The sequence below is a fragment of the Crinia signifera genome, chromosome 4 (assembly GCF_055691185.1).
Source record: "Crinia signifera chromosome 4, ASM5569118v1, whole genome shotgun sequence".
In the NCBI taxonomy this organism is placed as follows: domain Eukaryota; kingdom Metazoa; phylum Chordata; class Amphibia; order Anura; family Myobatrachidae; genus Crinia; species Crinia signifera.
Genome location: NC_139220.1, coordinates 275,121,125 through 275,147,445, shown reverse-complemented (window position 1 = coordinate 275,147,445; position 26,321 = coordinate 275,121,125). Strand labels below are relative to the sequence as shown.

The following is a 26,321-nucleotide window of genomic DNA, read 5'->3' as shown; positions in this document are numbered from 1 at the left end:
ATCCTATTAAATATCACCCAATTTGTAATTTATAACATGGCTTCTAATCATAAAAAAAAAAAAAATCACAAAACCTTAACACAACATTTTAGATCATGTGATACAGGCTGAGTATCCTGTATCCGTATATCTCTTATCCGAATTATTCCAAAAACCGTGGTTTTTGGAATCATTCAAATTATTTTTTTTTTTTACCCCCCCTAACCCTCTTTTCATACTTACCAAGTCCCAGGGCGTCCACAGCAGGCCTCCGGCATCTTCTCCAGGGTCTCCAGCGGTCCCAGGAATGCATTGCGCGAGTGTGCTCGCGCGCCGGTGACGTCACCGGTGCGCGCGCACACTCGCGCAATGCATTCCTGGGACCGCTGGAGACCCGGAGAAGATGCCGGAGGCCTGCTGTGGACGCCCGGGGACTGCGTGGACGCCGAGGGACCACCGGACATCATCAGGGGACAGGTAAGTATGGCTAAAACAATTTATTCCAAAAACCGGAATATTCCCCTATCCGGAATGCTCGTGGTCCCGAGCATTTCGGATAGGGGATACTCAACTTGTACTTTCAAAAATAGTTTTAAGCTGGTTGTATATATATTACCAACAATCAGTGGATCTGCATTGTTTTGAAAGACTAATGTGATTGTGTATGGTAAAAATTAGGAAAAATCAGCACTTAAATATAACCCGCATCCATCATCTCCAGATAATGTATGTACAATTTATTGGTCAACAACATATGGTCTACATGTACTGTATTAGTTAGGTCAACAGTGCTTAAGATAGACAAGTTTAAAAGGTTGACATAAAAATGACATAAAAATGGCCAACACACAAATAGTCGACACATGTTTTTTCTATTTTTCCAACAATTGCTTGATTAACCATCCATCTATAGGGAATAGTGAGCAATCCCCAAAGCGTGGTGAGCGAAGCAAGCCTGCGAGGGTTTGTACTAATGGCGGACACAAAAAAGTGACAAGATTTGGCTCAAAAAACATGTGTCAACCATGTCACATTGACCTTTTGACCCTGTCAACCTTTTCCACTGTTGACGTTTTATATCTGTCGCCCGTTTGATGTCGGCCTATTGCCTTTTGCCCCATAGATTCACACCCTATCCATGGCAGTAAATTCTGCTTATTGTAATAGCTGATTGCTATTTGCTAAAGTTCTGACTACGAAATTCTCTAAGAAGCAATGGTCAATATATGAAATACTATTCTTTACTGTTCTCAGTGTCGATAAATATTGAGTCCTCCAAGACCATTTTGGTGAATTCGGATAATGCTTTATGACCTGTGCTCTTCCTTTTGCCAATGTGCTTTTTTTTAAGGATTTCTCTGGCCGCTGCAGGTTGCTATAATAGTATAACATGTGCCTGGATACTTTCACCTGCTCACCCAAGCAGTTGCCTCGGGGCTCAAGGATCGGGTGGGCGCCCCTGAGTCTGACTATCACAAAATAAAGGATAACGTTGAGATAGGCATCTTTGTTGAACATAATACAAGCAGCAGATGTTGAACTTCCACCTGAGGTTCAGGAAAGCCGGTATTGGTGTGTAGGTGGTTGTGGGAGCAGTAAACAGAGGTTTTGCCTATGGTGCCAAAAAAACATTCACTGGCCCTGTGCCCAAAGGGAGATGCATGAAGACTTGGACCGAGATAAAATGGATGTTACCCAAAGCAACCAATCAGAGTCATTTTATATACATTGCTAGATAAATCACAGAAGCTGATTGGCTGCTTTGGACACATTCTCCACTTCATCTTCTCCAAGGCCCCCACTCCCCCAGAGAGGCCAGCAAACACATATACAGAGCTGTCATTTATTTGTATACTGGCCTCTCTCCCAACATGTCTCCAGGAAGAATCAGAGAGGTCCTCACCAATTGGTTCAGCTGCAAGGATACTCCAACAAAGCCACACCTGCTTTCTGGGCAGTTCCACCTAAATAAAGACTATGGGAAGGTATGCTCTAATATGAAAAATTAAAGTACTAAGTATTGGGATTTTGTATAGGACCTAACCCAAAAACTTCTAAAATGGTAAATGTTTGCTTCATGAAAGCAAAATTCCTATCATATCTATACCTCATCTTATAACCTTTTTAGTGCCATGGTAGGTTGGGTAAAATGGATGCAGCCACATAGCAGAGGTAGTGGTCATTTTGCAAGTGCTTTCAGGGGACAGGGGGATTTGGCAGCTTTTCAGATCTCTGCACAAAAAATGTTATGTCTTTATGTCGGTTATGTTTGGGGACCGATATCATCCACCCCTCATTGGTCTCAGGCAAGAGCGGCTTTCTGTAAAAATCCCTGATTTAAGAATCCTTGCAGAGATGAATGTGCTTTTGTTACTCTAATCATATAAAACAGTCCTTATAAAGGTAAGTTTGTTATGGTGAGGAGTAGGAAGGGATCAGTGCAAACGGGCAGTAAGTAGGATCATCTGTTCCCTGGGAGAGCGATTACACCATCCATTGACTGTGACACAAGCAAGAGGGGTGGTGGATGTGATCCAAATGTGGGCACTTTCCTTGGGATGGGTCGTTTTTAGTGCTGGCATGGGTGGAGTGCTTCATCCTCTTCTAGATCACATTCTCAAACAGTTGCATGGACCTCATGATGTTTTCATCCTGTTGGGGTAAAAACACAACATTGCCAAATGCAGTGATTGAAGATACATCTGGCTGGTGAAATCCAGGAGCCAACTGGAAAACGATTTCGAATTTTGAGCAGCGTCATGTCTACTGTAGGCTCGAGGTGGCTGTCAGTAAGGTGGACATATTTGAATTCACAAGGACAAAATTGGACAGGTAAAGCTATGGTAGATGCTGAGAAACATCACATCTAAAATTAGGCCCATCAAATCAAAATATGCCTTCCTCACTAACCGGCACCCTGTGTCCAGAGTGACCACTTATGGTCTGTTTCTATTTGAAGACAGGTGGAAAAACATGGTGAAGACACACAACACACCTTTTGACAGGTCTCCAAAAACTCGTCAATGGTCACAACTCCATCGTGGTTTCTGTCCATCTTCTGTAAGACAAGTGGAATAGTCCAGTATTAAACGTCAGCCTAGGAAAAGGTCATGCATATATTTTCAATATGAATATACTGTAATCGTCATATCACCTGGAAGAACCTCTCCACATGCTCTATTGGGGCATCTTCTCGTAACAAGGGATAAGTGCAACGGCCCATCATGTCATAGATGGATTTCATTATGGCCAGCATCTCCTAAATGTGGAACAAACCTTTTCCATTAAAACCTCAAAATAGTTTAAATGCCCCATAGTTCCAAATTTCAGCCCCAAGTAAGGTTCACATTTCATGGGGCAATTCATTTCTTTTTTGGGCACCCGTTAGTAATATGTGATATAGAGTTGGACGATTACCCATAGATTATTATTTATCGTATATTCTCCTGGTTTAGAAGTGTAAAATGACCTGAATTTGGGCACCCAAACCCCGACTCAGAATGGGGGAGCTGAAATATTTGTTGCCCACGTTATTCATGCCCATTGGCTGTTGTGCACCCTTTAATTATGGGTGTGTCCCCCCCAAAAAAAAAAAAAAAATGATCCCCCACCCCCTTGAAATGTTAGCAAAAACATAATTCTTATTTACTGTATATATAAAAAAATAGAGACTGATATCTATTTCATACTATATTATTAAAAATGTTAATTGATAAAGCCTTGCGGGTACACCGCTAGAGTGCGATCCCTTCGCTACACGGCAAAGAGCTCACACATTACTGGCTGCCCCCTAGCTGCAGAACCACAATAAGGCCGTCGTACAAAACATTTGGTCGCCAACCCCTGTCGCATTTATGCCAGCTATTGACCTGTGTCGTCCAGTCTGTCTACTGAGTGCCCGGCCAAACTGCTTGTGTTGTGTAATTGGCCCATGAGGTTAAATTCTAAATCCCGCCATGGCCATAAGTCTTTACATATGTATTGTTTTGTGTTATTACAGTATATACGCAAACTAGTATTTTCAGATTAGTGACCTTTAATAAATATTGTGTAAATATTTACATAGCATACTTTACCCATAGCATACTTTACCCATTACTCTGACTTACCTCCTTGGTGATGTATCCATCCTTATTTATATCATACAGATTGAAAGCCCATTTTAATTTTTCATGGACAGTCCCTCGTAGTAGAATAGACAATCCAACTACAAAATCCTATGGAGTAGACAATAGGAGGAAACCAGCATTACCACGTGCCCCGCATGATATAAATGTGCCCTCTTAGTATGTGTGCTGTTTGTGGTTCAGACATGGCTGTGCGATTGGCTAGTGCAGTAACTTGTCTGCATAGACTCAGATTTCCTGATAAATAAAATTCCCTTTCTAATAAATGATTCTGTAAAAGTTATTACAAAAAGCATAAACAGTAAGTCATCTATACAGGCATAAAGAGCACCCATGCTGCATTCAGGGGTGACTAATGAGAGACTAGGATGGGACTTGGATTAGGGGTGTGATTTGATGCTTGGTTGAGTACTGTAAGTACGAAATTTATCAGTAACTACAAAATATTTTAATTGTTCTGTACCAGATGCCATTCGAATGGAGTGTGAATGGGTAAGGAAGGACATGTACAGACTGCCCCTACTTAGTAAATATGTATGCAGGGCCTTAAGAAGAGTGGTGTGGATGGTGAGCATCACAGCGCATTTGACCTGTGGGCGGAACCTGCCGCATTCACCCGCAATTGCCTTTGTGCATGTGTGTGCCGTTGTAAGCTGCTGTGTATAATAATAATAGAGGTGCATCAGAGCAGAGCACAGTGACAGGCTCAGCACACTAAGCACTTAGCAGGAGTCATTGTCAGAAGTAGCGGCAAGGCAGGCGCTAACAGGAAGAGGAGGAATGAGGTTAGCAGCACTGAAGCACCATTGGTGGAGGTGGAGAGGAAGAGGAATGAGGTGAACATTACTGAACCTCCCATTGGTGGAGAGGGAGAGGAATAAGGTTAGCAGTACTGAAGCTCCACTGGTGGAGAGGGGGAGGTAGAGGAATCAGCATGGGGAGATTGAGGAATGATGATCATGAGGTGTAAGAATGATGAATAGGAATGTGGAGGAGGAATGATGATGATGATGATTATAATATTTAATTGCCAATCATCAATTGAGGGCTTGTAATCAAATGTTATATATAATACAATTAGGCGGGGGGGGGGGGGGGTCATGGGGGCATTACTGTTGTATTTAGGGGTGCCCTGACCACTACCCTGACCCCTGGCTGCATTTAGTTGTGTCACACTTTTCTAGACTCCGCACAATCAATCACAATCACAATACTTCCTATTCTTTCAGGGTCTTACCTCAAATCGGATTGCACCGCACCTGTCCAGGTCAAAGGCGTTAAAGAGAAAATGCGCATACATTGTAGCATCTACTGATAGAGAGAGAAATAATCATTAGTCCAGAGTTCACTAATAGTAATTACTTAAAATATCATTACCATGAGTAGGATACAGAAAATATTGCTCGATTCTTGTAATAAAAATAGCGCATAAGCTACATAATATTTTCGGAAGCATTGCTCGCGATTATATTTTAAAACTTGGGTTGTACGACCAGATGCTAGATGCATGGTAGCTGCGCTCTATCTACCACATTTGCTAAGTGGTCAAGATATAAAAAACAGAACTGTATTAGGCTCATTGGGGAACAGCATTGAGCCGAAATGCCTCCAAAATGAAATGAATACATTAAAACCCACTATACCAGTGGTTCCCAAACTGTGTGCCTAGGCACCCTGGGGTGCCTCAGGACACTTACAGGGGTGCCTTGGGTTGGTGGACCAGGATCAATTCATATTAGTTATGTGCAATGTAACAGGCAAATCCAGTGCTAGTGGCTGCCAATTATAACATATGTGGACAAACAGGAGCAAATCCTCTCCCTCACCAGATAACTGTGACATATAAACACAATGCACTTACTTTTATATATTTTTAGATGGGAATTTGCAAGGGTATTTCAGAAGACAGACATGGGCCCTTATTCAGATCTAATCGCAGTACAAATTTGTTCTCAAAATGGGCAAAACCATGTGCACTGCAGGTGGGGCAGATTTAACGTGCAGAGAGAGTTAGATTTGTGTGAGTTATTTTGTTTCTGTGCAGGGTAAATACTGGCTGCATTATTTTTACACTGCAAATTAGATTTCAGTTTCAACACACCCCACCCAAATCTAACTCTCTGCACGTTACATCTGCCCCACCTGCAGTGCATATGGTTTTGCCCATCTTGAGAACAAATTTGTGCTGCGATCAGGTCTGAATAAGGGCCATTATGCATACATGGGAATTCTTTCTTTCAGCTGTGCACATTCGGGATCACGCGGCTGCCCCTCTTTCCTCATCTAAAAAATTGGAAGGTATGCTGTATCCCCGCATGCTTTTAAGAATACAGCACTAAAGGCGTTGATAGAAAATGTATTTCTAAACCAGCATATGATTTTCGGTACATTTTAATGATATGATGCACAGCAGTCAGAACACTAAATGAAGCGCGATTAGTCCTTATCCTCACATGTGTGCACATCTCTAACTTCATGTTTCCTTAACATATTTAAGAGTCCAGGTGGGAGGTAATCACTATTTCGAAGACAGATAAAGAGGCATCTTTGCACATCATATACAGACCAATTACACTTCTAAAATCAGACTATTAAATTCTATGCGAAGGCCGCAGCTATTAGGTTACAAAGAACCTTTACAAAGCTGAGTGACTTCATTCAAGTAGACTTTATTTAAGGTAGGCAAGTCACTGACAATGCTAAAAGAATAATCTATGTAATTATAATGGTTGCTGCCTCTCAAATCCGTTCACTGCCACTGTCCTTAGATCCAAGGGAAAACATTTCAACACCTTGTTCATCATGTATAACCTATCCAGAGGCGTAGGGAGGGCGGAGCCACCGGAGCTCATTCTCCGGGCGGCTATTGGTCGAATGGCGCCGCCGGCCCGCCCCCCCTCCGCAAATGATCCCTGCATAAGGATCATACTAAATAGTGGTAACGGCGGGCAGCGTGCGTGGCAGCTTCCCCGCCTGGCGCCTGCCTCCTGCCCTGCTCGCCCGGCGTTCCCTGCCGCCAAGCGCACTGTCCGGGCGGCTGACTCCAGTCCTCTTTCCTGTCTAAATTGCTGCTGCTCGGTCCGGCTTCCGGGCAGCGCAGCGCAGCAGCACTCGACTCCTCCCAGAACCAGTCACCTGTCACCTGACTCACTCCCTCCTCCCTGGCTACAGCAGCGTCAACACTCAACAGCCTTCCCAAACGCTGGCTGTGGCCTGGAGGAGGAGAAGTTTTTCAAGGTGGATTTCTTTTTTTTTTTTTTTTAAAGCTAATTAATGATTTAAAAAAACTTAGTAATAAACTTGTGGTTTGGGGGATTCGTGGGGCTGGGGGGGGGGGGGGGGGGAGGGGGGGTAAATCTCTCTGGCTGCTGCTGTCACCCCAGGTATATTTATTTACAGCTGTCAGCATCTTATATAGTGCAGCAGATTCCGTTACAGTGTCTTATATAGCGCAGAAGATTCCGTTACAGTGTCTTATATAGCGCAGCAGATTCTGTTACAGTGTCTTATATAGCGCAGCAGATTCCGTTACAGCGTCTTATATAGCGCAGCAGATTCCGTTACAGTGTCTTATATAGCGCAGCAGATTCCGTTACAGTGTCTTATATAGCGCAGCAGATTCCGTCAGTGTCTTATATAGTGCAGCAAATTCCGTTACAGCAGCGTCTTATATAGCGCAGCAGATTCCGTTACAGTGTCTTATATAGCGCAGCAGATTCAGTTACAGCGTCTTATATAACCCAGCAGATTCCGTTAGAGTGTCTTATATAGTGCAGCAAATTCCGTTACAGCAGCGTCTTATACAGCGCAGCGGATTCCGTTACAGTGTCTTATATAGCGCAGCAGATTCCGTCAGTGTCATATATAGCGCAGCAGATTCCGTTACACTGTCTTATATAGCGCAGCAGTTTCCGTTACAGTGTCTTATATAGCGCAGCAAATTCCGTTACAGCGTCTTATATAGCGCAGCAGATTACGTTACCGTGTCTTATATTGTGCAGCAGATTCCGTTACAGTGTCTTATATAGTGCAGCAGATTCCGTTACAGTGTCTTATATAGCGCAGCAGATTCCGTTACAGTGTCTTATATAGCGCAGCAGATTCCGTTACAGTGTCTTATATAGCGCAGCAGATTCCGTTACAGCGTCTTATATAGTGCAGCAGATTCCGTTGCAGTGTCTTATATAGCGCAGCAGATTCCGTTACACTGTCTTATATAGCGCAACAGATTCCGCTACAGTGTCTTATATAGTGCAGCAGATTCCGTTACAGTGTCTTATATAGCGCAACAGATTCCGCTACAGTGTCTTATATAGCGCAGCAGATTCCGTTACAGTGTCTTATATAGCGCAGCAGATTCCGTTACAGCGTCTTATATAGTGTCTTATTTTTTAAGTTTTTTCTTTTCAAATGTAACATGCCAACACATGTTAGCCACGCCCCCTATTCATTACCGGGGGGGGCGCGAAATATGCCCCTGCTCCGGGCACCATGGCACCTAGTTACACCGCTGAACCTATCCACTGAAAAATGAGACATCTTTAATGCTCGTATTTGAGTTACTGTATCATAGAATTGCTGCCATTTGCCTGCAATGCTTTATTCTTTAAGCATGTTCTTACTGTTTCACTAATTGACCCTGAAAACTCTCCTTCATCTACTGTTGGACGGCTACAAGGAAGCTTCTTACTGGAAATAATAACCACAAGTTCTCTACCTTCCCATCTCATTTGGGCTCCATCAGACTTTACAAAAGAAATACCCATGGCAGCACAACTCTCCATAATACTGCAACAAGGGCACCTATATGAGACAAACCTTCCCAGATTTCCTTTTTTTAATGGAGTTTTAATTGAATAGAGGAAAAACTTATAGGAAGAGTATAAAACAAACAAAAACAGAATATAAGACAAACATCATAATCTATAAAGAGTTAGGGGTTAATTAACTAAAGCTTCTAAAAATGAAAAGAGATGATGTTGCCCTTAGCAACCGATCATATTCGGTCTATTGTTTCCTAGGATGCAATAGAGAAATGATAGAATCTGATTGGTTGTTATGGGCAACATCAACTCTAGTCAGTTCTAGAAGCTTTAGTAAATGTACCCCTTAGTATAGAGAAACCACAGATAATCATACAGTAGCTCATTGAAAAACAAAGTCTTATACCATAAATGTCATAGAAACAACAATATCTTCATACAATAGAACGGGGAGTAGACACAAGCAAGCAGTAGGTGAAGACAGTTTCGTATTTATAATGGGTGCAATGTGCATAGGGCACACGGGCCCCTAAGTCTCAAGGGGGCCCACACTGCACACATAGCACCCATTTTTAATACTTATTCCTCCGGAATCGGCCCAAAAAAAGGCTGCGGTGGACATTTTTCCAGAGTCTGAGCCCTCTAGTGTTCAGACCGTACTGCAATGTGCACTAGAGCGGCGCTGTCCAGGAGAGAGGAGGGGCCCAAACGGATGTGGCTTCCTCCTCTTTTAAAGCGCCTCTGGGTGATGGTGAAGGGGAGATGAATGGAAATGTGGAGATTTCAGAAGAAATCTTTTGTACAATTGATACTGTTTTTCTGACTTAGGGGAGCACCTCCAACCCTTTCATTTGCATACATTGCGGTCACAAATTGGGAATTGGAGTAAATCCTGCCTAGTATAAACCTACCTTCCTATACATCCAATAGGTACTATTGGCAAAAAAATTCCCAGTGCGAAATCATACAAAAAAATACTATGAGATTTCAGAAGAGCAAGGTATTGTATAGTGGGGGTTGATGGCCAGCTAAGGTGAGGAGGAGTGAAGGACTTTGTCGCGGAATTAAGAGGCTATTGAGGCAGGAGCGTCCCTAAGTGGTGACTGCAGTTATGTTTTATAGGTGTGAAATCATAGTTGTATTATAAGTTGCAGTGATTTGCTCATTTTAGTCTAAGACTGAGGACATAACAACATCCAACATTGTCACTTAGGGATCAATCCATTTAAACCACTGAGAGGCTGTGGAAGGGCTGATGGATCTGGAAGGCCAGGGATGACATCTCTTGCAGTGAATCCATTAAGATCAGAAGTCAAAATTCAGGTATGAAAGAAAGTTGAAGACTTGCTGTTTCCACCGACATTTCTCATCCTCTATTCAAAATAGGCAACAACATGGGGCCCTGCCAGGAAGTATGTAGGGGTGTCCGAGGAGCCTGATTATATCTCCACCAGGGATAATATAGGCAGGGACATGTCTGCCATCAGAAATTGTGGGGCCCAGGACCGGCAAACTAGGCACAGCCCCATTCCCTCCATCACCCGGCATGCCTGGTGAGACCTCCTGTGTCTACAGCACTGGCCACACTACTCAACCTCTACATTTCTTCAAAGGAAATGTGAACTTTGTTTCTGACAAATTATACTCCAGTCCTGGGCCCCCTTTTTGTCTCGGCCCAGGACTTGAGTCCATGCAGCCCCTCCCCACTAGTGGCTGCCCTGGGCAGGGGTCATGCAATTGTACTAAATAATATCTGTGTTTAACTGGAGCTGGCATATGTGATTTCCCCTCTTTTACTTCACATTAGTAAATCACTGTACTGCTAGGAAATGCACAAAATATATATCCAACAAAGACTCATGTATCTGTTTTACTTTATTTTAATTAAACCATTCAAATTCAAGGTCCCAAGACATTTAAGGTGAAAACTGGAAAGATATATTTACTGGAAGCTCAAATTGCTATACTGAAACAGATCAGAAGGTAAGTAAGAGGGTAGGTGATTATTCTAAAAAAGAAAGACAGGAGCTACATAAACTAAATGACCCAAAGGGATGACTTCATTCAAAATGCTTTGGCTATTAGCTAACAAATATACAGATACTGTATTTCTTTATAGATTAAGAAAAGATGTATCAAACCTTGGGGAGAGAAAGAGAACCAACAAATCAGCTTCTAACTGCCATTTGGCAGGCTGTGTTGGAAAATTAACATTAGCTGATAGGTTGGTACGTTATCTCTGTCCGATGTTTGATACATTTTCTCCATAGGAACTTATCAGAGCTGAAACAGAGCTGCGATACTGGGTAATGATTATTTTCTGTGCATGGCAGCCTTCTTGTGTTTAGTTACAGCGTTTGGAAGTGACTGAACACTGTATTTCACTTTGCCACACAGCTGCTGTAAAATCTCTCTGAAACATTACACGTAACTGGTCGTTTAGGTTTAGTGGTTTTCTCAGATCGATAGCTAGTGTTTGCTTGTGGAAAAGGGAAACGAGAGAACGGATAATTGCAAACTGATCCGGGTGGTAGCAGTAATTATTAGCTTTGTAAACTGGCACCTCACAAGTTTAGTCAAATCTAATGGTAACACCAGATAAAGGGGTGTAGACATGGTGCGATTTTGACAGGCAATTTTGACTAGTCAAAATTGCCTGGAAAGTTAGTCAAAATTTCCTAGTGTTTTTCCTGCTTAAGATAGTGATGGGCAGCCCTGCAAAGTCAGTATCGCATAGCAGATATAAGCACACGGGACTCAGCACCAGCGATTTCGGCTGAGCCCTGTGTGTATCAAGATGTAGTTAAGCTGTCAGAGAGATGACTAACTACATTCTGCCAGCCCCGGGAGCTGTGGCCAAATACACAGTGTAGCAAAAATACCCCGTGTGTGCACCCCTATAGACTTTGCAGGCAAGGCAATCTTGACTAGATCACAGACTATCATTAGTTAGACCAAATCGCTTGCCAAAATCTCCAGTGCATCTAGTCAAAATTGCTCAGTTAAAATTGTCCACTAGCCAAAATCTCACCGTGTGTACAAGGCTTAAAGCTATGTACACAAGAGGTGACTTGATCCCTTTACTGAGCGAGGTGCTTAAGCGCAGATCACTCAGCACACGCTTATAGGCGAATCACTGCGATCTAAGCAGGATAGACAGTGCATGCACTCTCTATCTCTGCACGCTATAGGGTGTACACATGGAGCGATCCGTACTTCATCTCTAAGTGATCTAGTGTGTATGCCCCTTAAGTCTTCCTAGGGCTCGTCATATCAGCTGACCTATTGCAGCTACAGTCTTAGGATCTGATTCTGGTTCACTTGAAAAAAGCAAATTCACTATCTAATGGACCAAACTATGGCCCTTATTCTGGCCGCCTATGTTTTGTGTCTGCGCATGTGCAGAGGCGTATCTGCGCATGTGCGAACCGAACGCACGGCCACATTCCGCATGAAATGTGTACACTACGAACAGGGGGTGGAGAGGGGTGTGAAGGGCTGTTTGGGCTCATTACCATATGTTTACACCCCACGTTTCATGGGCGTTCCCATGAAAACGCTGGGCGTACGTATGGTAATGAGGCCGTGACGCACGTGTAGGGGGTGGACATATGACATTGCCGGATGTCAGCTGCCCGCCCAGATCCCTGCTTTTGCACGGAGAAATGCCCGTGTGGTCTGAGGTTGCGGGAGCTGGCAGACCACTCGGCCCTGCATTCGATGTTCTGCGACCATCGAATGATGGGGGAGGTTCCCTGAGATGGAGGAGGTGTATTCATGAAAAATACACGTGCGGTCCGTTCGGACAGCTTCTTACCGCGTACGGACGGAGTTGGCGATCCGTATGGAAGGCGGGGTTTAGGACGCACGGTCCTGCCCGCATATTCGGCTCCGTCCGCACAGACCAGAATAAGGCCCTATGTGCACTGGGGGGGGGGGGGGGGGGGGGCTTTTGTCTCTGTTCATCTTGTGCGTGATGACCCACTGCAGGTGGGGCAGATGTAACATGTGCAGAGAGAGTTAAATTTGGGCGGGGTGTGTCGAAACTGCAATCTAAATTGCAGTGTAAAAATAATGCAGCCAGTATTTACACTGCACAGAAACAAAATAACTCACACAAATCAAACTCTCTCTGCACATGTGACATCTGCCCCACCTGCAGTGCACCTGGTTTTACTCATTTTGAGAACAAATTTGTACTGTGATCAGATCTGAATAAGGGCCCAGGAGTGTTCTGCTAATTTTGCGAAAGCAGATGCTGTAGATATTAAAATTCTGCTTACCAAATAAAAGAATTCTATTTTTGGATGAAAACACTTTAATTCCCCTAAACCTTAACCGGAACTGGTTTTAAGGGGAATAATTACTCTTTTAGAAGTCACAGGCTAAATCCCACAAGTACTTTAAAAGGAACCTTTGGTGATATACTCTGCACACAATGTCCTACTCTAACATGTCTTACCTTATTGATCTGTCATTTATGAAGAGTTGTCTTTTGCTTAAACTCCACACAGACATAGGCATTCATCCACACTCACGCTACTTATCTAAGAAATAAAGACGCGTACAACTGAATGGGCTTAAAGGGGACGGCTTATTTATTTTGAGCAGGGGCGGCCTATTTGAATCTAACTAAAATTTATGTCCCTGCTCTAACTAAGGTGGCGGGCAAAGAACGGCATGCAAGATAAATAACATTGCTGGAAAATAACAAAGTAATAAAAATAACAAACTCCGGATCTAAGGGTCTCCTGCCCTTAATTGCCAAGGACCGGCCACCTGCCAGCGTCCAAGACAACGGCACAATTTGTAAGCGGACTTTTCAAAAAGGGGCAACTTGCCCTTAAGGTCAGGGGGTTGACCTTCTGCTTCTGCCCCTGACCTCGCAATATCACTAAGGCAGAGCTCACCACTCTGCTCGAGTCATCAAAAAATTGGGCCACCTGCCCTAAACTACAAATGTCCGCAACAATTTACCCTATCCGAAGTAGATGATCGTTAAGGTCCAGATGTGGGCCCACCTGGATCGGTGATGCCCACATCTCGACATCAACCACCAGCTAAGTGTAGATACAGCTCTAATTTAAACTACCGTTCTTTCCGCCATATCAGTTCAAACTTGAACTGACCCGCCACCAACCTAATGACAAAACTCCCTCAACTAAACCTCTAAACTTCTCAATGCGTCTATCAAATTATAAAAAAAAACAAATCCATGCCGACTATAGAGAGATGTACCCCATCCGGCCTGTACAGGGTCTCGTTTCTAAAGGATATGGCCTCGTGCCTGACGACCACTCCGCCCTCCGATACTATAGCCCTGCCGACTACAGAATTGATCCGCCTCCGTACCAAATCGATGGCACCTGAATTGAGTGCATCTCTCCAAACCCTTCTAGGTATAATCTCTGACCAAAAGAAACGGCAAAATCGCCATTCTCTGATCAGATCCAGCAATAAATTCCTAATCTCAAATCGTATATTGAGACCGGAATTATGCGTTAGGTCGTTGCCCCCCAAGTGAATGATGACAAAAAGTGGGTAACCAAATGACCCAACCGACTCATCCAAAAGACCCCTCAACGCGGACCACCTCATACCTCTACGCCCCAGCCAACGGATAAATCGCGTTTCAGGGAAACGTTCCGTATCCGTGGTCACCTGGGACAAGGACAACCAATAAATAAATGAATGCCCCACCATCCAAATCATATTGGTGTCCAAGCGTTGACCTGTAAGTCGAAATGATAGATAATGTTAGCAAGAGTGAAATAAAGGCAAACATATGGCAAAATTTTAACGGGCCCGGGAGATTCCCTTAAAGGTGATTTTGGAGTTCTATATTAAATTGTTGATAACTACTAGGACTGTGATTTGGGTGATCTATTTAAGACTAATTGATTATTTGACCCACTTAAATTATTTATAGTCCCTACTTGTTGTTTCTTATATTGTGGGGTGGGGTGGGGGGTGGGTCGCCCGATTTGACTTGAGGCAAAAAACACAAATCTTCCACCAGTTGGCTAGAGCCTAATTTAAGACTGGTGATAACACAAAAAATTCCTCAAGGCCCCCCAAACACTAAAGCGCGTTTGGGCGAGCGGCTACTCCTCAAATGGGCTCACTGGACTATGTCGGCCTGATGTATCGCTTAAATGCACCAGACCGCCATCTTCCGAGTGCTCGTATGTCGACCTGAGACCAACCCGCCGCAGCGGCTGCCGAAGCGGCGCCGATACGGAAAGAGTGTGTCCCAAAGTCGGCTGGAGAAAGACCCTGATGCAATATACAGCGCCTGAAAACCGACCTAAACTGGAAGTTAGTAAGGGGGGACCCGTCGATGTGCATCAGCCAGGCCCCAGGCAATTGGGGCCGCAACTCCACGTAAGCCAGAGCCGCCGCCACCGGACAGATCCGGCGGTCGCCACTCCGACCCAAATGGACCCACTGACCCCTGCCCGCTACATCGGTCTTTGAGCGCTGTATCTTGCACCATAAACCGTCGTGGTGCACGTCGACATGGCCGAACAGCATAGGCGAGGGAGATGCCCTGGTTGCGGACACCAGTTCGCCTACTCTGAACGCCCCATGGAAAGCCATGGCAAAGGCCAGCCTGAAAAGTCGAACCTCGTAATCGTTTGAGCAAATTACTCTTAGGGACTTCGAGATTCGACGCAACAGGCCGGCATCAATCGGCCGGCGCCTGTCGGGCAAAACCGGCCTGGTTCTGGCCCATCCCTTTAGCATCCTGGAAAGGATGAAAGACTTGGTGATGTCTCTCTTCCCACCAAGACGCAAAAAGAATGATATGCCTGCCAGAGAACGTCCAACAAAACTTCTGGACTTACCCTCCATGTACAGGTTCCTTACGTAGGCAATAATAAGACGCTTAGAGCTCTTACCTGTGCCACCATGTTCAAGCATGAACTCGCTCCAGCGCTCCCATGAGGCCAGATAAGCTCTAAAGGTAGCCGGCGCTAGCGACCGCAGGGCCAGCTCCTCTACCCCTCCAGAGGCACCTGCCATAAAAAAGATGGACATTGTTCACCATACTTCGTGGCTAAAGGCACAAGTTGCCTGAATCTCACCCATTCGAAACGGGACAATGCATCCGCTACTTCATTAAGTACGCCTGGGACGTGCTTGGCTCGCAACGTAATGTTGTTCGCCAAGCACATCATCACTATCCGTGCTAGAATACGCAAAACTGGGAGAGAGGTTGACCTTAGTTGCGTAATGGATTGGACCACCCCTAGGTTATCACACCAAAAGACAACCTCCCTGTTTCCCAATTCTGCGCCCCAGAGCTCTAAGGCGACCATTATTGGAAATATTTCCAATAATAGCATATTCTTGGTCATGCCGTCTCGTGCCCAAGATTCGGGCCAGGCATCTGCGCACCATCGTCCCGCATAGAATGCGCCGAATCCGGAAGATCCTGCAGCATCTGTATATAATTCCAACTCCGCATTTGCAACGGCTGGAGCTTGCCATATGCATATGCCGTTGAAATTATCCAGAAACATTTCCCACACTTTCAGATCCCTCTTCATTTCTGAAGATAGACGTAGAAAATGGTGTGGTTTGCGAATTCCGACGGTCGCTCGCTGAAGTTTTCTACAAAATATTTTGCCCATGGGTATAACTCTACACGCGAAATTAAACAGGCCCAATAGAGATTGAGCCTGTCTAAGTGTTAACTTAGCAGCCCCGATGGCATAAAGTATTTCGTCATGTAGCCGGCGTACTTTATCTAGAGGAAGTTTACACAGACCTAGCTCGGAATCAATTTCAATTCCAAGGTACACCAAATTAGTAGAAGGTCCCTCGGTTTTTTCCCCTGCCACGGGAACCCCGAAATCTCTAAATAAATCAAGCGCTGTTTTCTAGTAACCTAAGGCACAGGTCAGAACTTGGAGGACCCACTAAAAGAAAGTCATCCAAATAATGAGTAATGCTGTCAGCTCCCGTCACTTCCTGTAGGCACCACTGCAAAAATGTGCTAAAGCGCTCAAAATAAGCACATGAAATGGAGCAACCCATGGGCAAACATTTATCTATGTAAAAACCCCCATTCAATTTAAATCCCATGTACTGAAATGCGTTCTTATGTAAAGGTAATAGTCTAAAAGCTGACTCAACATCCAATTTGCACATGAGGGCACCAGGACCAATTTTTCGAATGATGTCTATAGCATCCTCAAATAAAAAATAATTAACTGTGCACAAATCGTCATTGATGGCGTCATTGACCGACGACCCTCTAGGACAAGAAAGATGTTGAATCAGCCTGAACTTCCCTTTAACTTTTTTGGGAACCACCCCCAATAGGGAACAAAACTAGTCCCTCAACTGGTGGTGTTGAAAACGGGCCTGCCATGCGACCTAGTTTTACCTCGGCTTCAACTTTTTGGGATATTATGTCAGGATATTCCATGGCGGAGCGTAAGTTTCCCCTAGTTCCCGTACTAATTGGAGCGGAAACAGGTAATTGAAAACCTTCTGAAAATCCGGACTGCAAAAATCTTGCAGCCATGGTAACATCCTGACCAATACTATTGGAGTTGGGGCTCTATCCAACGACAGGTGCCGCTGGACCGCGGCTTTGTTTTGACGTGGACTGAGCCCCACCTCCCCCACCAGTTGGTGGTTTTGTGCAATCCTTGATTGCGTGTGGACCTCCGCATCTGAGACAAAGGTGCCGAAAACGACACCGGTTTCCCAGGCTGCATTGCCCATTATTAAATGAGTAGCACTTACCATGGCCAGGCTTAGTATTACCTCCCTTATTAATGTTATTGTAAGGCCTACTCCCATACTGTCTTACCCACCCCTTATTCTCAGCAGCCCTAATAGGTGTAGCTGATTCGGCAACTTCGCCGTATAACTCTACGTCTTTTTTACCAAAATCGTACACCTCCCGGCCGTGCTGCTTCCTCCTAAACTCTTCGTCATAGACCCGCCAACCGGGACCGACGTAAGAGGTGTAGAGTTTATGAATAAGGAACTGGTATCTCACCAGGTTCACATATTCATCTGGATGTGTCTCTAAATAACAGGCCGCAAAAATAAGTATGCCTCTAACCCAATTATTATAAGTGCGAAAGGCATCCTCGCTAGCGGGTCCTTTCTTCCTTGCGGCTAGGAGGGCCCGCCTATCCTTGCTTGTTAAAGCAAAGATATCTACATAGCGCCCTTTTCTAATCCTATCCCTGGCCCTAGGGCGCAAGCCCCGCTTAACAGCGGTGTTCGCGCACTGTACTGCATCGGACTCGACCGATACATTAGAGGATCCGGAGCTATGGGACCTATATTCTCTACGCCTCTTCCGCCTTCGCCTCCTCGCAACGCCGTCCGAAGATGACTTATCTTCGGAAGACGTCGATGCCAACGAGGAATCCGAGGTTTCATTTCTGCGCCGTCTCTTCCGAGACTTTGCAGATCTTTTTCGCCTAGATTTCTTCTCTACGGATGAATCCTCAGACCCACCACTGCTAGCCCCGGTATTATCATCATTTGTCCAGTCAGGATCATTCGTGGACTCACCAGTATCAGATGATGCTGCCCTCCTTCTTCCACGTACACCCCTTCCTTGACTTGACGATGGTCCTTCCATGGCTTGCTCCGCGGAATCTTGACCTGTCAATAGAGGTTCATTAACAACCCCCATCACAGTTGGGACATTCGGCGATACCCTTTCAGCAGAGGAAATGGCATTTCCCCCTCGCGCCGCAGTAATAGTTGGAGCTATCGCTTTGGCTATGAGGTCAGATACTGACTCCAAAGTTGCCGAAGGGGCAGTGTCCCCCTGCCCACCTGGCCCGGTGGTTAACAGAGGAGCCACTGCCGACACCACTGCTGCGCATATAGATGTAAGCGCCGATGTGTCTAATGACACGGTGTTACCCTCTGTGTTCCTCCCTGCAACCGCGTCCGCATATGAGCGACCCGGTTGCCTCCTGGCCCCTTGTGGTGCCCTATTGATCTCCTTAGCCTTCTCCGCGACCAACCTTCTCCTCGCTGCCCGTCTAGATCTGGCGTTAGAATTTCTAACCCCTTCTACCGGATTCATTTCTGAATCACTTTGTTGGTCCCCGTCACTACCCCCACCTTCACCGTTTGAAACAGCAAAGGGAGCTTGCTCTTGCGGACCGGATTCGCTGCTTTGCGAATCCACTTCACCAGAGACACTGCTTGAGGATACGGATTCAGCCGAATCCTCGCTATTATCCTGCCACGTAGCTACGGCCGATTTAAACATTGCAAATTCGGCATCAGTTAGCTTATGCCTCATGTCCTCAATAAATTGTCCCCTGGGGTTGCCATCATAACTAATACCACCAGATGGCGCTGCCCCCACATTCCTATTCTTTCCTTTTTTATGGGACCTCCTGCTATTACCCCTTCCTACAGCAGAGGGCGCTCCAGGCATAGAAGTGCCTGCAACACCCTCTGCAGCATCTGTGGCTGCACCCCTGCGGCCAGTTCTACCTCTGGCGGCCATTACACACCCAGTGCTCATAGGCACTGCACCCCCCTTTTTGCTTTTATTTTGCGCTCCGGTCCCCCGACCGTTGCGCCTTGACTTCCCTATCCTGCCTGCCTGTGGTGTGGATGCGGGTCCGGAGCGACTCCTGGCACCCGCATCCCTCTTTTCTGATGCGGCGGATGCCTCAGGCCTAGCGCCTGAGCTCCGCCGCGCGACGCTGCTTAACACAGCGGGGACGGGTGCCGGCACATACCCTCTAGCCGCCCGCCCCCCCGCGCGTGACTGGCGTGAGCGGGTTGCCGGAGGGATTCCTGAGCCTCCGGCAGCACCGCCACGCCGCCCTGACCTGCCCTGTACAACCTTGACAACCGCCGGAGCGGGCGGTCCCGCCTGCGCTCCGGCAGCCCTCCGTCTAGGAGAAGGGGATAGCCCCCTCTCACCACCTCTGGATGGAGGCCTGGCTCTGGCCCTGGCAGACTCCCCAGGCTCGCCTAGCGCAGCGTATCTAGCGGGAGCCCCCGCAGTGCGCTTAGGCCTGTCTGACATGCCACAACGATAAATCAGTTTTAGGCTAGAAATAGAAAGAGGGAAAGATTTTAAAGTGGTGAAGATAGTTTAGCAGTAAGAGTGTAGATAAATGGGGTGAGAGAGAAAAGAGATGGGTAGAGAGAATATAAGAAATCTTAGATCTCTAACACAGGCTAATAATTTTCTGTACTCAACAGTCCAACGTTTTCCTGAAGCAAGAGGCAGAATCTTCTGGAAGCAAGAACATCACCCCATCAATCTCCACCTCTGACCTCAAGCAGCCTATCCTGGACCGTCATTCAAATCAGCCGGCCCGTCAATCAAGACAAGCCGAACCCCCGGGCCCAGATCCAGTGTGTGAGCTAAGGATTCCTGCCAATAGCCAGGTGAGTTTATGCTGTTTTCAGCCAGACAAGCTGGCTTCTACAGTCTTATTGTTTTTATTTTGTTTGCCATGATAAGTGAGGCAATTACCCCTCACTTCTTCATTATTCCCTTTGCCCTAAATACAAACTGAATAATATTATATTATGCATGGTGATCGGTGGGATATACATTAATGTAAAAGGGGTCTTGTTACCTTTTCACTATTGAAAGGCAAAGTGCAGCCATTAATATAAATTCCATACTGTTGTGTCACTTGATTGATACGAACCTTGGGTACAGTGTTCCAGTAACACAAGATTGCTACATGCAAAATACAGTTTTATGTATATAAATGAGTTAGTATTGACTAGGGAACCTGATTCAGAGGTGGACACAGATCATGCGCAAATGCGATTTCTCGTGGGTTCTCAAGTGTAAAGATAATGCAACTGTAAAGAAAGAATTCCCTGTGTGCGCTACTGTGGATAGCCCCATGTTTTGTTTTATTTAAAAAAAACAAAGTTACATTTTTATGTTGTTTTTTTCATTTTAGCACAACCTTGTTATACCCCTTTTACACTGCACTTGTTAAACGGTATATTGCCGTTTTTTTCACATTTCAACACGTTTAAGGCTGCAGTGAGAAAGTGCCAGAGTTGATTTACCGGTTAAAGATAACCGGTATTTCAAAACGTCCTACATGTTTCAGAGCCGTTTTTTATGCAGTGAGAATGGCTCTGAAACGGTATTTAGTAAAAACAACAGACTACAGACCTGTGATAGGCTGTCCCCTGCATTCTGCCTTGAGACGTGTTCAGGGGATTAAAACGGGTTGACTGATGTGAATGGTATTTAAATGGTATTAAAAACGGTAATCTACTGCAATGTGAAGGCTCAGACCCGTTTTAAATGCCGTTTTAAAATACCGTTTTTTAAAAACATTTAGGCAGTGTGAAAGTGGTATTAGTGATTTGTTTTAGGATTTAAAAATAAATAAATATGTAATTGATTTTTTTTTTTAAATGAAATCCAGATGCCTTTTATTACCTAAAACCAATATTAAACAGGTTTGTGTAGCAGGTTGGTGGAACATTGGTTTATTCTGTACATTGCAAGCAATGATCTGGTGGGATCATTCTCTTGCATACAACCAGGGGTCATTTTAGTTACCCACGTGTGACAGGGGGTGTGGTCAGCAGGCCAAAAAGTGCTGGCAATACCACCACAGTAACAAAAGAGGTGGGGCTAGTGACAATATCATTGCTGCAATGCCCCCTTCCAAGGAGGCCACGCAAATATTTCAGGCGTCCAGCTGAGCCACCAACAAATGTTGAATGAATGCAGCAGCTCCACTCCATCCTTTAAACTTTTGAATGCCAAGTGAATTTGGCAAAATAAGTGTGAAAATTGCGATGCAAAATTTTATTCATCATTATGACCAGTAATGTTTACCTTATATAGGAAATATAATCTTTTTTATAAAACATTTTTATTTGAATTTCTGGACCAGATCATGGTTGCCGACTTCCTGGCTGCTCTGTCCGGGAGAGAGCAGCCAGCTCAGCATGGGGGGGGGGGGGGGGGGGGCAAAGCCAGGAGGAAAAAGGGACGGAGCCACGGATGTGATGAGCAGTTTAGGGGTGTGGCTAGATCTATTGCGTCATTTTAGCCACCTGGGTCACAGTGCTGTGTAGTTAGCTACATGAAGTCATAGATCTTAATATCTTTGCATTGTGCAGTACCAGGCAAGCAGCTTTCAGGTTTGACAGCAGCATTACCTAACTGGTTGTTCACATGCATACTGTATAAATGTCAATGTGATGGGGTTATGAATTAACGTGACACTTGTCAGCTTGACATTAAATAATGAGATAAAGTAACATCCCTCTGAAAGTATGTGTCAGAACATAAGATATTTGGGCTTATATTTACATTTGCTGTAGCCATTTTGCTATATCCAATATCAGGCTAATTGGAGACTTAAAGGGGGATATTCAATAACCGGCGAGCATCTCCCATCGGGGGAGATGGCCGCCGGGCCCTATTCAATGCTGTCTTCCTCGACAGCATTGAGCAGGGGATCTCGCAGAACGAACCCGACTTTACAAGCTGTCGGGCTTGTTCTGCCGAGCTCGACAGCCGTGACCCCCAGATTTAATACCCCCCTTAAAGAAAGGAAGTATGATATGCTTAGAAAAAGAGCTCCTGTCAACCTTTTCATATGCCAAGCATTTTCAAAGTTGACCTTTATCATGTGTCAACCGCTTGGGATCCACCTAGACACTGTCGACCCAATGAGACACACCTGGTCGACCCATTGAGACACACCTAGAAGAAACACTGCCAGGTCCTCTGACAGACAGACTTCTTAGAATTCACTGACCTCCTTGGGGAAAAAATTGTGAGTAGATTGACTTGAAATTTTCCTCATCCACCAATCCACTAGGGCACTCCTGTAGAAAAAGAGAACAGTTCAGGTGTATAGTACTATATTGCTGTCATAGAGTACAATCATCTACAACTAGAGACCTAGGGGAATAATTACTAAAGGATAATTTTAGAATGTTGGCCTTCCAGGGCTAAACACACACATTTACTAATATTTAGAAATTAACATGAAAAATCATCTATTAGTAAATGTGTGTTTTAGACCTTGAAGGCCAACATCGATTTAAAATGATTGTAAATGGTCTTTTAGTAAATAAAACCATCATCACCGCTAGTGTGTTCTGGTATGAGTGAAAGTATCTCCTCACCCTGACACTAGATGACTCTGAGCAGAAACAGAAGAGTATCTGACACTAGACAACTCTGAGCAGAAACAGGAGAGTATCTCCTCACCCTGACACTAGACGACTCTGAGCAGAAACAGGAGAGTATCTCCTCACCCTGACACTAAACGACTCTGAGCAGAAACAGGAGAGTATATCCTCACCCTGACACTAGACGACTCTGAGCAGAAACAGGAGAGTATATCCTCACCCTGACACTAGATGACTCTGAGCAGAAACAGGAGAGTATATCCTCACCCTGACACTAGATGACTCTGAGCAGAAACAGAAGAGTATCCTCAACCTGACACTAGATTACTCTGAACAGAAACAGGAGAGTATCCTCAACCTGGCACTAGATGACTCTGAACAGAAACAGGAGAGTATCTCCTTACCCTGACACTAGGCGACTCTGAGCAGAAACAGGAGAGTATATCCTCACCCTGACACTAGATAACTGAGCAGAAACAGGAAAGTATCCTCACCCTGACATTAGATGACTCTGAACAGAAACAGGAGAGTATCTCCTCACTCTGGCCCTTATTCTAATTCGGACGGTACGGCCCGCGTGCGGCCGTACCGCCGATGTTTTTATTCTGCACATGCGCAGAGGTCAATCTGCGCATGTGCAGCCCCCTTCGCCGCAGACGTATTTCGTCCGCCGCAAAGGGGGCGTATAGGGGCGTGAGGGGCTTCATACCCTCATTTCCCTATGTGTACGCCCCGCGTTTCATGGGCGTTCCCATGCAAAAGCGGGGCGTATGCATGGTAATGAGGGTATGACGCAACTCATGGGGGCGGAAAGCTGACGTCGCCGGATGTCAGCTCTCAGCCCCCATACAAGCTAGCACACGGACGATTGTCCGTGTGGTCTCAGCTTGCGGGAGCTGCTGGGGCGTGCGGACCTGCCTTCGATGGTCGACGACCATCGAATGCAGGGGGCAGCTCCCACCATGGTGGAGGCGTACGCCTCCACCATTTTTATGCGGATCGCCAGCCGTCCGTGTACGGACGGCCGTGGCGATCCGTCTCGTGGGCGGGGATTGGTTTGTGCGGCCAGAGCACCGTGTGCGGCTCTGGCCGCACCAACCAGAATAAGGGCCAATGACACTAAACTACTCTGAGCAGAAACAGGAGTGTATCTCCTCCCCCTGACACTAGATGACTCTGAGCAGAAGCAGGAGAGTATGTCCACACCCTGACACTTGACAACTCTGAGCAGAAACAGGAGAATATCTCCTGACCATGACAATAGACGACTCTGAGCAGAAACAGGAGAGTTTATCTTCACCCTGACACTAGACGACTCTGAGCAGAAACAGGACACTATCTCCTCACCCTGACACTAGATGGCTCCGAGCAGAAACAATGAGAGTAACTCCTCACCCTGACACTAAACGATTCTGAGCAGAAATAGGAGAGTATCTCCTCACCCTGACATTAGACAACTCTGAGCAGAAACAGGAGTGTATCTTAAACCTGACAGTAGACGACTCAGCAGAAATAGGACAATCATCAAGAATAGTGAAGAGTATCCTCACCGTGACAATAGACGACTATGAACAGAAACAGGAGAATAAGCTCACTAGCACTTACTACCTAAGACCAACCTAAATAATCAGTATTCCCAGGCATAGGGTGAGCTGACTAGAATGAGACAGCACATCTCTAATTAAAACTCAACACATTTCCATCAGTATATACTGAGTGAGAATAAGAACATTCCCAGAGTGTACTCACCAGGAGCTTATTTATCTGCTTTTCCCCAACCTTTAGTCAAACATTGGGCCTGATTCAGGGGGAGATTCTCTAAGCTAAAAATGCGGTAAAAACCCAGTTATCGTTTTTCTTCCGCATTTTGGGATGCACTAAGCATCCCCCGCCGGGTTATCGCGGCAGGGTGCATCACCAGAAAAATCTGCTGATGCCCCATAGAAGCCTATGGGCTTGTAACGCGACCCTCCGCCACCCCGCACGGACCCCTGCCGCCCCGCATCGCCCCCCCCCCCCCTTACCTCTGTCCGAGCAGCACAGAGCTGCACCTCCTCCCTGCACTGATCCTCTTCCAGGTGCAGGGAGGAGGAGAGCCAGCCCCCCACAGCAGCAGCCGGGTAAGGGATGGAGGTGGGAGCCGCTGACTCACCACAAAGTACAGATTTTAACGCAAGAGCAGTCCTTTGCCATAATTATCGCATATATGGCATGTTAGTGCATATGCGATAATTATGAATGCGATGGGCGGTGATAGGGGACGGAGCTGGGGTGCAGATGTTAGAACATCCCCCCTCAGAGATGGATTCAATGATGATTTTGTATGCAGTGGAGCAATTTATTTTCCTACTTCTTTGTTGGTAGCAATGATTTATAAGCGAAGTGATTGACAGTCATAGAAAGTTTGTGTGCAGCAATGGGGGAGTGGTGACTCATATGTGGGGGGGTGTGGAACGTATTGTCGACTTGACTTAGGTCGACACCATTGGGTCGACAGACAACAAGGTCAACTAGGTTCTACAGTAGGAGCAAGTTTCATCTTTGCTCCTTTGGCCATGGCTATTCTATTGTTCTCAGCTGCAATACGTATTGTATTGCAGCTGAGAACAATAGAATAGCCATGGCTAGCCATGGTCAAAGGAGCAAAGATGAAACATGCTCCTACTGTAGGTCGACATGGATGAAGGTCGACAGGTGTCTAGGTCGTCATGGGACAAGGTCAACATGGGTTTTTTCATAGTTTTTTTTTTTGTTGGAAGTCAACCGCAGCCCCTAGCAGGCACGGTGCCTCGCTGTGCTCGGCACACTATTTTATTCTCCCACCATGCCCTAGTGGATGGTAGGGCATGAAATACCACCTGACGGCACATGTCGGCTCCAAAAAAAGTGAAAAACCCCATGCCGACCTCGCGACCTGTTGACCTAAACCAGTGGTTCCCAAACTGTGCTCCTAGGCTCCCTGGGGTGCCTCGGGACACTTGCAGGGGTGCCTCGGGTGGGTCGTCCAGGACCAATTCAAATTATTTATGATCAATTATTTCTGGACAAAACCAGTGCTGGTGGCTGCCAATCATAAAATGTGTACAGTCAGAACCAAATCCTGCCCTTTACCACATAACTGAACCTAAGAAGCACATATAAACACAGTCTACTTCATTTGATATATATTTTTTGGGGCCTAGGGGTGCCTTGGAATAATTCTGATACTCTAGGGTGCCGTGATTAGAAAAAGATTGGAAACCCTGTCGACCTTCATCCACGTTGACCTAGAACCCTGTCGACCTTGTTGCCTGTCGACCCAACAGTG

The 26,321-nt window shown here is 45.6% G+C and overlaps 1 protein-coding gene across 4 annotated transcripts in view; it reads right to left on the bottom strand.

The window, feature by feature from the left end:
• Positions 1 to 400: 400 nt before the first annotated feature.
• KCNIP3 (potassium voltage-gated channel interacting protein 3) overlaps positions 401 to 26,321 on the bottom strand; it is a 119,023-nt gene continuing 93,102 nt past the window's right edge. For 2 of the 4 annotated variants that reach the window (XM_083184583.1, XM_083184584.1), the window contains 6 exons: positions 22,636 to 22,705; positions 5,344 to 5,417; positions 4,089 to 4,196; positions 3,134 to 3,238; positions 2,975 to 3,037; positions 401 to 2,631 (listed from right to left, as the gene is read on the bottom strand). In XM_083184583.1, coding sequence (XP_083040709.1) covers positions 2,584 to 2,631; positions 2,975 to 3,037; positions 3,134 to 3,238; positions 4,089 to 4,196; positions 5,344 to 5,417; positions 22,636 to 22,705 — 468 coding nt within the window. In that variant the 3' untranslated portion in view covers positions 401 to 2,583. The remainder of the gene's footprint in view (positions 2,632 to 2,974; positions 3,038 to 3,133; positions 3,239 to 4,088; positions 4,197 to 5,343; positions 5,418 to 22,635; positions 22,706 to 26,321) is intronic. The other 2 variants (XM_083184582.1, XM_083184585.1) reach the window with 1 other exon arrangement.